Consider the following 12,842-nt stretch of genomic DNA (forward strand, 5'->3'; position numbering starts at 1 on the left):
TTAACGATGTTACTAATGTAACGCACTATGTAACGATGTCAAATATCCATAATTCTGTTATCCTTTAAATTGTTCATCATTAACCACATAGTGTGTACTGGCTGTTTTAATACTCAAGGTCACTCAGTATACAGGGCCACCATTTTTATTTTTTATTAACAAATTATTATCTCTAAAACTAACTGCTGGCGGCTAGCGGCTAAACGTAGTGGAAATTGGAAAAAAAATTATTCGTAATTTTTAGCTTAGAATCACACACACAGAATTTGAAAATGCATAGCCAGCCCAACATTTTTGTACCACCCTGTACAGCCACAGGAAAGGTGTTAATAATAAAATTGAGATGATGCAACAGCCAATATGTTACTGAGGGTCTAGCCTAGTTTGCAAATTGATTATACATTTTGCCCTTTCTTGTGTCTTTAAAGTAGGATAGAACACATACAAAAGACTGAGGAGTAATCAAACTAATTGGCCACAAGAAGTGGCAAACTATCTAGCATCAACTCTGTCAGAATATCCAAGGAATATCTAAGGAATACGTAAAGAATAAATCTAGGATTGACCAACTCTCACCAGTCCAGGCTTGGATGTTATAAAACATCCTTATAGCTCTTTTTCCTGTGATAATTCACTGATACAAAAAGAAAAATAGAATAATATACAATAACATTTTCATTTTGTATTTTAAAACAATATATACATATTAATATTTAAAAATATAAAATTATATCATGTACATAGAATGGTAATGTTATTCAACCAACAATTAGCAAATTAATGGATGCATTCCAGTTTCTGATAGTCATAACTCCATTCGGTCAACTTTCTATCTGCTGCACTCTCCTTGTTGTAGCACTCGATATCCTGAAAAACATGTTTTTTATTAATTCATTCTTCAATGTAAATTTGAAAAAATACATTATTTTCATGCAAGTGTACATCCAGTTTAGCAGATGAAAATATGTCAATTATTGAGGCTTTCGTCTTGGCTTCGCATATTTTCTTCAAAACTGTTCAGTAAAGTTTACATGCATTTTTAAATTATACAAAATGTTTGAATCTTCTAAAAACTATATAATAATTACATGTCCATTTTTTTTAGGTTGTTTTTTAGACCTTATTAGTTTCTTTAATAAGGGATTTGATTGAGGCCATGTTAGTTTCAAACACAGAGTACATCTTTTAACATAATATTAGAGAATTGTTAACAGTAAAGAAATGATTAAACTTTACGGAGAAGTATTTTAATTGCCAAATGATTGAAAAAAAAATCAATTTATACTCTTGACAAGTTTTTACTTTGTACCATAGTCGTATTTATTTATGCTGAATCGCGGTAGGAAGTAGGCTCTTGTTAACTAGACGCGGTGCGTGGACATCGTTTTGTTGGTTCGAGACCGTCAATCAGCTGATCGTGTTATCTACGGTGAGACGTTCCGACCCGGCTCGTTGGAGAGAGAGGGGGATCAGTCGAGTCTTGAAGCCAGAACGAGAAGGTGCAGATGTCGATAGAGAAGCAGTGTTCTTCCTCTAATCCTATAGTTTTTGGGATCTAGAGTAATTCTTTTATCGCATGTAAATTTAATTCAAGTATTTAATTTTTTCTTCAGTGCGTATTAAATCCCTATCAGCCTCCGTAATCTTCAAAGTAGTAAGTCCCGTACCAGCGTTTTAGTTAATATCTTTTATTTTTATACTATTGTAATTAAATTTCTAAAGTTTTCCCATCTTACAGAGTCTGAGAATTTAATTCAATTTTTTGGAAGTATTGTGAATTAAAATTTTGGTCGTAAAGTTAATATCAAGTTTTGTGTTTATATTGATTTTTGAGTATTTTGAGAAGAGAAACTTTTTATTTTATTTTGTTAATTTAAACCATTTTTGGAGAAGTATACATTTTTAGTTTTCATTTTAATTTTTAATTCATTTTTGATCAGACTCTTAATTAGATTTGTTCGATTGTGTGAAGTTTTGAAGAAAATCGAATCTAAAGTTTGTAAACTTTGTCAAATTTTTGAGTGAACTTTAATCTCGGAATAAATCAAGTATTTCCGAAAAGTTGTTTTTGATTTACGAAGTATTAGCTCCATATAAATTTTAATATATGTACTATAATAACGGTACAACTATCTGATCTAAAGGATTAAATGTTAAAACATTAACTGCGGCGACACAATATTACAATCCGGCTGTTCTGAAGTCTAACGTATTCTGTGGCTAAAGAAGTATCATATTTAACACACTGACTGTGGCGGATGTACATTACTATTAGCCTAACTGTCTCAAAGTCGGTACATGACTCGGGTCACAGAGAAAAGTGTTGGTTTTATGAGACAAATATCAAGTTGATTGTCAGTACATTGGTTACAGTAATATTTAAGTTAACAGGAAATTTTGTTATTGTCTTGTATTAAGTAAAATTTTCAAATGAGTCAATGTTAATAGCAACAAATCACTAAATGTTTTACTGGCATTTTAAATTTTTAAATCATACATTTACTTCAGTTTTGATTCACATCACAGCCTGTTTCTGGCTCTAGCTAACGAGAAGAGGATAGAAACTGTTGTACCACTCCGCGTGGGTGGGGGATGGTCCAGACCATATTTAATCTAGTCACAATAAGTTTACAATTATCAACTAGATCATTTTCATTTATTGTTTAATTGATTTTATAATTAAACAATTTAACAAAACATATTATTCTTAAACCTCTATTAGCTGGACCGCTTTAGTATTTCTACTAAATAAAAACATGGCCTAATTTCAATTATAAATTTAAACTAAAATTGTGTTTGGCCCCAGACTGTTGTTTACTTGGAGTGTATTCGATAATCAAAGTGGTTATAAGTGCCAATGCTCCACAAGTAGATTGGGGTAAGAGTACTCACTCTTGTTGTGTGTGCAGTTAAAACAGTCGAGTTGGCACTGGTTGGCGAAGGTGTCACGATCTGTTCCATCGCCAGCACACAGTGGTCGATAGTCAGTGATGTTGCAGTTACAGTTGCAGGGTTTCGGCGTAGTCTTCGTGGGAAACGGCACTCTTCTGGTAGTTGTTCTGCTCCTGCAACCGTTTCTTAAATTATGAAGGAAACAGGATTTTTATGGACTTTTGCCATCATTCAGTGATAAAAAAGAAATCAGTAACACTAAGTTTCGAGATCTGTAATCTGATCTCTTCTTTCAGGTAAATAACTAACCTAACACATAACTACAAACTAGGTTAAAATAAACAAAATTGTTCTCTTAAACTGCACAACACACACAAGGTATGCCGACAGGATACTACGTCCTACCAAGAAGAAAACATTTGAAATATTAGTTGTCTCTCTGTGTGGCTAATCTCCTAATATTAAGATTAATGTTAAGTATTTATCGTGTTTAAAATAATCCTACGTTCAAGTTTTTAAAATAAGCAAATTTTAAACTAATTTGATGTACACCAAGAGAGACTATCTGGGCTTGCTATCTGTTCGTTCCTGCATTCTTGTTGCAACCCAGCACTACCCTTGTGGCTGTCTTCTAATGTTTCTAAGTATTTATAAATGTTACAAGTATATTGTTCCAACATGACAATCTTGAGTATCATTACATCATCAGTGCTGCACAAATCATACTAGTATGATATTTCAAAATGATAGCCACGCGATAAATCTAGCTTACTTCCAAGATAATACCAGAAGATATGTTTTAATGGTATCTACATCCCAGATGTGCTGCATTTAATACTTTAACATCAAATCAAATAAGATTTTTATTGCTGGAAAAATATACAATGCAATCAATTTTTTTACTTTTTACTTTCTAACATTTTTGTCATACACACCACAAGAAAACTCATTCAAACATACAATTTGCAAACTTATATACATCCATTTATTCACCAATTGTTCCCACTTCCAGCGACGGATTCAGTCAGTCTTTTTAATTGGTGGTCTCCCAATCATATGCCAAAAACTTGTCAACATTATAAAATGTTTGTGTCACTAAAAAGCGTTTCAGACGAATTTTTAACATTTTGAGCGTTGAAGTGCTTTTTATTGAATCTGGTAATTTATTGACAAAATGAACACCTGCCTGTGAAGGCAAGCGTTCATAAATCACCGTTCTGTGTCTACCAGTTTGGTAGTTACCTCTGTCTCTAGTTTTATACTCATGTATGTCCCCTGCCATTCGTCATGGCACATTTAGACATACAAAACAGAGTTGTTTCCAAGATGTAGAGATTGGACAGCGTCAACAGTTGCAAATTTTTGAAGGCTTCCTTGCACGACTCTCTAAATTTCAACTGAGCGATAATGCCGATCGCTTGTTTTTGCAGCTTGAACACTCTCAGGAATTGATTGTTTTGCACAAGCTCCCCACAACACCAGCCCGTAAGTGAGATGATGGTAAATCAAGCCATAATACGCCGTCATCAGAACCTGACTCGGGCAGTATTTGGCTAGAGACCTCAAAACATAAATGTCTGAGGCCAATTTTGAGCAAATGTGGTCGATGGGATCATTCCAAGTCAAACCTCGATCTAGGTATATTCCCAGGAATTTCAAACAGTACACTTCCAGCATGGTGTCAGCCAACATAACAGCTGGCTCGTCATGACTGTCTACTGATCGTAAAACAAAATTTATAAAATTGGATTTTTGCAGAATTTGTTTTAAGATTGTGGCTAAAGAACAAAGATAAGAAATAGTGTTATGGTTAATTGAAAAACAGTATAGTAAAGTATTGAATACCGATACCAGGTTCTTTACGATGAAATGTTTTACCTGAGTACCATGCCAGGACGCATGGTGGTAGGCTTGACAGGGGTGTAGGGCAGCCTCTCCTGACGCTGACTACCCCTCACTGGAGTGTAGGGTAATCTCTCCCTGCGGGGTGGCAGAGGTGTGGTGGTGCGAGTCCGCAACACTTGGCTGTTGCCAGGGACCACCACAACAGCCAACACGACTACAGACAACAAGAACCATGTAAATTCCAACACATGTCTGCAACTGCGGAGAGAAACTTTTAAGGCTAAAATCTTACAATACTTACTAAAAATAAAGCCCTGGATGAATTCAACACAAAATGTCTTATTTTATAGGAAGAATCTATAACTTACTAGTAATACACTGTTCCTTAATTTTTTGATATTGAAACTCAAGGGAGGTGTCTTTGTCAGAATCAAATAAACATTTAATAGGAGAATTAAAATCAAAACTTTTATTAATTTCAATTCAGGACTAAAAACTATGTTAAGCCAAGATTGGTTGGTACTATGAAAATGATTAGTCTGTTTGAAGGTGTGGATATTCTATTATGATAGAGGATGTTAAACAGTAAAACAGATTTCTTTATATGATCTACCACATGATCTCCTTCCCATTCGAAAAATTCTACCAAAATCCAAGATGGAGGACCTCAATATCACTGATATCGTCATAGCTCCTAAACATTGTACACCCATATCCAGACAACCCATACCAGAAGTGATTATGGTTCCTTGCACTGTTCAACTTATACAATGACATGAACAAAACATTTCTAGGACGATCCTAACATAAGTTATGGTCATATAATCCCTTACAGAGTAATACCATCTAGAAAAAGACACCTCTTACCAAAATTATGCACACCAGAAACATTTGATACTACATAAAGGGATGAGCTGGGCCCCTTGATGTCTTACTAAAAGATATCATGCATGCATTGACATGCACATCCCTATCGTCCCTACAGATTATTATTTTTTTCATTATTTGCCCACAACTTTTGCTAGAAATGGTGTAGAGGTGTTTTTTTAGTATCATTGAGTTTCTATAGAATATACCTATAATATGACATGCCACAAGATTGGGGTTACAATTTGAAAATTTAAAGTTAGCCCCTTCTACCCCCCTTCAAAAAGAGAGTGGGTAATTTTTTTTATCCTAAAAAATCCAAAAAAGTAATTTAACAAGTATGGTGAAGATTTTACATCAATATCTCAATCCATTTAGAATATATCCAGGTGTATCAGAACTAAATTTACACCCTGTTTGGAGGTGTATCCAGACTTTTACCTCACTCTATAAGAATAGAGTGAGAATTATATTTTCAATTATTATTCAAGAGATTCAAAGTACATGAAACATAAATTTGGGTTTTATGAAGCCTCGTTATTTTGATTTGAGTTACTGTACGTTAAATTATTTATTCAAGAAGTGCTCATTTTATTTTTATGTATTAAGGGGACTTGGACAAAAAAAAATTATTTTTTAACATATATTTTTTTATTTTTTTTTATTGTAGTTTGACATTTTCGGAATACAATGATATTAATATTATCACTCACAAAAATTTCTAAATGCTTCAAAATAAATTTTTGAAGTTGCCTCTGCAACGCCATTGACGGCTGTATCCAGTGTTGAGCTTTCTTATAGTGCTGATTTTACTGATTTATTATTTACTTACTCTTAGGTTTTGTTTCTCTATGACCTTAGCAGTTTTGACAGATGTCTGCTTGTTTTGTTATTGTAAATTGTTTGTAACCTAGCAACTTTGTTTTTCTGACAATATTTTGTTATTATTGGAAGTTGACTCAGTGTTTATAGACTTTTATTTCAAAGTGATCTTTGATAATATAATGACTAGACCTAAAGGAATCTTTAAAAAACGTACCAATAAAGGTGATAGGTTTTATAAAAGGTTACCTTCAGTTTCACCAGATGAAAGACTCAACAGTTAGGCCTCGGCCTACTACTCCAAAAGTTGTAGTGCCACCCAGTTTTTCTGAGAAGAAATTAGGTAGTAGTGATGACCAAGGAAAGTCGAGTGAAGAAAAGAAGGAGAGCTCTTGGAGAGGAAGAGGAGAATGATGAACATTATGTTCCTGGAGGGTTTTAGAGCTCAAGTATTGTGAAAAACATACTTTTTATCTAATTTTTTTTGGTTTTTTGCGTTTTCCCGAAAATTTTGATTTTTCACACACAAATGACCCGTTTTCTCTGAAAGTACTAAAGATAACAAGCTGAAATTTTTTACAGGATGTTTAGTACTTATCTATGATGCTACTGATCTACAAAGAAACAATTATAACAAGTATTGACTTATTAGGCCTCATTTTACTGAAAAAATAGTCTATATTTCAGGGTTATTTTGAACTCGCTAGATAAAAAAAATCATAACTTGGCCAAACAGAGTTATAGGTTCGTAAAAATAGATCAGTAGCTTTTTATAGAACCACATAGTAAGTGATAAAAATATCAGGTTGGTATCTTTATTACTTTCTAAGATAATGGGACACAAAAGTACCTAATTTAACATGGGTTTATATGGAGCGTTCAAGTCCCCTTATAAAAATAGCTGTTAATAAAGGTTATAACATAAACATAAATGATATAATATAAAATAGCTCATGAAAAGAAAGAAAGTGACATAGAAAGGTGGTCACATCAAACCAGGTGGCAAAAGGACTTGTACATTGATTGAAACAAGTAGAGGAGTTCCTTTGATAATATAGATTTTCAAATGCTTAAATGTCTTTATGTTTTTTATGTCAGGAAACACCAATCAGTCTTTTATCTAATTTTGTCAGAAGGTTAAGGAAACTGGAAATGTCTGACACATCTGTTAAGAGTTGGCTGTAGAGAAAACAACCTTCAGTTTTTAAAGCATAAGAGCAATGTTAAAATCCAAACACTGCCATATTTTTGGTTGTAAAATTATGAGACATTTCCCGTTTTAAAGCTATGATGAATACATATCCAAACACTTTTTAGTTTTTCGTACAAAGTGTATACTGTTTGAGAATTTAAACGATGAAATTCATAAAACAGTTATTATTATTTTCCAAATAACCAATATTTAAAACAAAAACAAAAAATGTTTGGATGCTTATTAATCACATCTTTAAAATGAGGCATCTGCCAAGATTCTACGATTAAAAAGAAGACTGTAAACGTGTTTGAAGTTTAAAATTAATCTTATGTTGCTAAAATCAAGATGGCCAACAGTGTTGTAGAAACAAGATGGCTCTTAAATTATGAGTGACAGACAGTACAAGCAGCTGATTACTTTTGCAAATTCAAAGATAATAGTTGACATCCATGTAGAATAGCAATAGCTTCTGCAGTGAATATTTTAAAGTATGATTGATTTAAAGGCAAAAATTATTTGTTTTGCTAAACAAACTTTATGGTTTACTAACCGTACAGTGACTTAGAGGTTAATTTCTTACCTCAATCTAAGGAGAATCACTATAAACTGACAAAACCATAGATATATTATTATTTGGTAAACCAAACAATTATTTATTGACGAAGGGCAACTAATATTTAGAGACAAAGCTCAATCCAAATACTCAATAAATAGTAAACTTAATCCTCATTAGCATTCTTAATAGGTAAATGCTGGCAAACAATTAATCTTGTAAATTTTTCTTCGCAACGAATAAATAGAGCATTCTATTAAATTATGTCTGAGAAAGAATGAAAAAGTCTTGATTATTTTTTACTGTGTTGCAGATACGAAACTGTGTTCATCACTACTGTACCTTATTAGTGAATGTTTATGCCATCAGTGATATTTAACTTTCTCAGTGTGGTGCAGAATGTCATCAGTACACAAACACATAGTAATTAATCCATTAGTCGGTAAACAACACTCATCAGTTCAATAACAGTGAAGCAGTCAGTAAACAATCAAGTAATAAGAGTTGTTAATAAACAATCAGTCAGTCAGTAAACAATCTATTAGATAGTGAACAATCAATAACTAGATGTACAATCAAGTAGGTTACTGGTAAATGATAAATAAACAATTGAGTGTAGTATTGTAATCAGTAAGGGTTATTTAAAATTATAATTAAAATTATCCCTTTCACTCAACAACTCCTTAAGGAATGTCAAAAGATCGAAAGACAAAAATAAAAAGTGGCTTAATTGTGCTAAATGTTATAAAAATTGTGACCAGAATATAGAAGTTATTGGATGAATACATATACCTAAAAAGTATAAAATTGAGGTCTACAGATCAAGAGTAATATCAATGAGGGTATTTACTTTGCAGAAATCTAATAATATGTTTAATTTCACATTATCATAAGGACTAATACCCTCTCTGAGGAACTAAACGGACATTGTGTATCACTATCAAACTGCAGACACTACTTGACAATCTCAGCTTGCACAAAAAAGCAGAAATAAGTATTGTATTTTTTATTTTTTTTATTTTACATGAGAATGGGAATACCCTTTCAAAATTCTGTATTGATTAGGACATTTTATTTCTAAATGAGAAAATTATTTTCAGTGTGACACATTTTTATCTCAAAGTGCTAAGAAGGTTCTTAAGATAACTTCACAGTTCCCTTCCATTTTGTATATTTTTGTTTGTAGTTTGTGTTGTTTACAATTTACAACAATGTGGTGGTGTATTACTGTTTGAAGTTGTGAATGATTTCCTTATGCTCCCTGTATGTTTCAGATAAAGGAAGCCTAAGAATAATGGCACAGAGTTGTGAAAAGGAACATTGTTTGACACAGCACTAATCCTTGTCAATGGCATTCTCCTGTAACAGAATGCCCATTGTTTTCAGTGTGGCATACCAAAACCGATGACCTGTCTTTGTTTGTGTTATTATTTCAATATCCACAGAACATTTGAAAACCTGCTACTTTGGCTTGTTCCAATCACATATAACATACGGCCTTCTTCTCTGGGGTCATCCAGCTGCAACCCATAGGATCTTGCTTCTTCAAAAGAAGGTGGTGAGAACTATTTGTAGAGTGGCACCACAAGATCATTGTAGGCATTTATTTACTCACAAAAGAATTTTAACAATAATTAACTGTTTACAATATAGGTACCACATTTTAATATTCGCTAAAACTAACATTTCATATTCTATCAATCAGGAATAAAATTCATAATCACTTAACACACAATAGATGCAAATTAGATATACCCCAACATGATTGGCTAAAATCGGATCACCTCACCAGATAAATGCAATTAGATTTTTTAACAAATCACAAGGTTTCAGCCAAGGACACTTCTTTAGCAAAGTTTAAAAACAGGATCCTTGATTGGCTGCAAAGAAACCCTTTTTATACAATTCAGGAATTTTTAAACTGTGATGTGGAGTTAATATTTTAATATTTTAACTATTAGGATTTTATGTATGTCTCTTTTACAAATAATCTATTTTACATTTAATTAAAAATAATTTTCACTGTTTTAATCCTACTAATCAAATCTATTTAAATGTTAAATTAATTATGTATTGATCAATGGAATAAAGAATTTTGACTTTGACTCAATCATTCTACCAGTCATGTTTACCATGCAACATTTGTTATTCACTTTAAAATGTTTATGATAGTGAATTATTTATTAATTTTTAGTGGATTTATTGCAAATTTCTTTTCATATATACAGATATCTTCCTGAAACAATATTCTGATACTATATCCTGGCTTCATATACTATTAATCTATTAGTACTAAAGGGATGTGCGTTACAAATATATGATAAAGATTAAAAAGTTACTAGTTCGTCAATTAAAAATTTTAACTTTTTTGTTTAATTACTTTATAAATATTAATATGTTATGTTTTTATTATGTTTTAAGTTGGTGTCATGCTAACAAAATGCAAAATAAATTGAATGAATACAGCATTTTTTTTTTATTTAACCCATTTTTACTCTCGTTGTATATATTGTAATCACCACTAAAACACTCCTAAACCAGTCTGTTGTATTTTCCATCCTTTCCCATAGAGCATGGTAACTCTCATGTCATATGGAGTTCTTCACTGTGTGCATAGTAAAAGTCAGTTTTCTCCAAATAAACTTGATCAACTTGAACTGATTAAGATTTAGTCAAGTTTCAGAGCATGCACTTTTTTATTCAAGCAGGAAGGGTCTCCAATGATAACAAGAGCCAAACCAGTTGTGGATCAATTTAAGAGGGCATTGCACAATCCTCCCACATGCCTACCCACTGCCACCTTCAACACTTCCATAGCTGAGTGAAGTACACACTTACACATGCACACAAGACATTCCATAAGCCTTGTTGTCATGTCAATAACCTTTATTTATGTCCCTTTATTTACTACATCTTTTGAAGATTCAACATATCTGTGGACTATTAGTACTTTATTTATTATTATTTGTATTCACTAAGAAACTACATTAGTGTTGTAATTTTAAATGACATTTATAGTCAAAATTGATACAAAATTTCAACAGATATTTGTAAGATCAGAGGAAAAAAAATCATAAGATAAGATCACATAAGTTCATTAACCCACGCAAATTGAATGACAAAAATTATATTTAAAACTTACTACTTCTCTGGACTACATGATAAACATGAGATTATATGTAGACTATATAATGTAAGTCACATTGAGATCAATTATATTTATAGGTTGTTATTTTGTATTTCAACAATCGTATTAAAAGTAATATAATGCAACTCGTAATCTGTTTTCAAATAGATTTTGATAGTAGAAACTAATTTTGTACAACTTGAATTTAATTTAGTAATTACAACTAAATTAAGTGGCTTCAAAGTTTATCTCTTTGCCTATATAAGATAGTAAATTAAGTTCAGTAATCGAATTACGGTACACTTAATAATATTTAGAAGCAACACTACTATCTGCCTAATTCAGTCTTATCTATCAATTATTCCAGCACGAGATAATTTTCTAGAAACCTGTTTTTTAAAAATTGTCTATTTCTACTTGATGCGTTCTATGCAAAGGATCAGTTTAAATATATTTACATGTTACAAATTGATTTTAACTGTAGGAGATAAATAATATTATAATTAAAAGTGAATAATATACAATCGTAAATATTGTACTTGCCAAATAAAAGACAACACACTAAAGTAGTAGGCTGCATGTTTTCTCACTGAACTGGTACTTGGTCACAGCGGAACTGACTGGGGTCTGACCTGATACCACTCTTGGATCACAGTTGACCTTGAGTTGGAACCACCAGGAAATTTTTTTCTTACAAATTAATGTTCCAATGATACGACATCTTGTAAGTATCGCATTACACACGAATTCTTTTAGTCTTATCTTTATTCGGTAATAAAAACTCACGAATGAATGTACCGCGTTGAGGTTATGTTTGTGCGATAATACCGTATCTATAAACAGTGTACGAACTTCATCGCAACCGATTTAATCATGGATTCACTGGTCTACACGAACTTGACCCTTCGCCTACGAACTTTATTCTTGATTTATTTACGTTTTCTGGGAAAGCCGATAGAAAATTATCATGAAATCGCATTTGCTATTGTTTGCGCAACCTAAAACTTTATAATATAATTCTGACAAATTCTTTTGTTTCAATTAGCTTTAATTAATTTGATATGATGAGTTTATTTTTCACAAAGTGGGTTTGCTTAATTAGTCATCAATTATTCAGTTCTTTGAAACTGATACTCATGCTTCGTAGACAATACACAGTTTCCCTAAATCATTCGTAACTACAGTATATAATAAAGATTTAAACTAGCGTTGATCCATTGTTTAAAATTATAATTGTGACAATGTTATCACATTCCGTACACATAAGTTAGATTTAAAACCGTTTTAATTCTAACTGTATACATTTTAATCACCATTAGCGTACAACGTTCACAAATTAGTTGATTATATTTCTATATTTGTAATAGAGCGCAGCGACTCGTATGAAGTTCACTGCGTCTAGAAGATTAAATTAAAAACTGTACATTCAGACAGATACATGCAGAATGATGCATTCTTACGCATTACTTGCTATGCTTATATTATGCAGTATTATAGCTACACTATTTTCCCATAAATGCACTGCATTAAAAAAAGCTAGG

General features: G+C 32.0%; 1 protein-coding gene across 1 annotated transcript; it reads right to left on the bottom strand.

The window, feature by feature from the left end:
* Positions 1 to 662: 662 nt before the first annotated feature.
* LOC124373530 lies at positions 663 to 12,165 on the bottom strand. The gene is made up of 4 exons (XM_046831891.1): positions 11,845 to 12,165; positions 4,771 to 4,951; positions 2,893 to 3,065; positions 663 to 867 (listed from the first exon to the last, which is right to left on the bottom strand). Exons 1-4 carry the CDS (start codon positions 11,879 to 11,881, stop codon positions 830 to 832), a joined length of 429 nt encoding a protein of 142 aa, XP_046687847.1. The 5' UTR covers positions 11,882 to 12,165; the 3' UTR covers positions 663 to 829.
* Between the last annotated feature and the right edge of the window lie 677 nt (positions 12,166 to 12,842).

Source organism: Homalodisca vitripennis, unplaced genomic scaffold (genome assembly GCF_021130785.1).
Source record: "Homalodisca vitripennis isolate AUS2020 unplaced genomic scaffold, UT_GWSS_2.1 ScUCBcl_5818;HRSCAF=12731, whole genome shotgun sequence".
NCBI classification, from domain to species: Eukaryota; Metazoa; Arthropoda; class Insecta; order Hemiptera; family Cicadellidae; genus Homalodisca; species Homalodisca vitripennis.

Coding starts and splice junctions, on each gene's coding strand:
- LOC124373530 (XM_046831891.1), bottom strand. CDS start 11,881: ATGCAGCCTACTACTTTAGTGTGTTGTCTTTTATTTG. Junction 4,952..11,844: donor AGTGTGTTGTCTTTTATTTG/GCAAGTACAATA, acceptor TGTTGTCTGTAG/TCGTGTTGGCTGTTGTGGTG. Junction 3,066..4,770: donor CGTCCTGGCATGGTACTCAG/GTAAAACATTTC, acceptor AAACGGTTGCAG/GAGCAGAACAACTACCAGAA.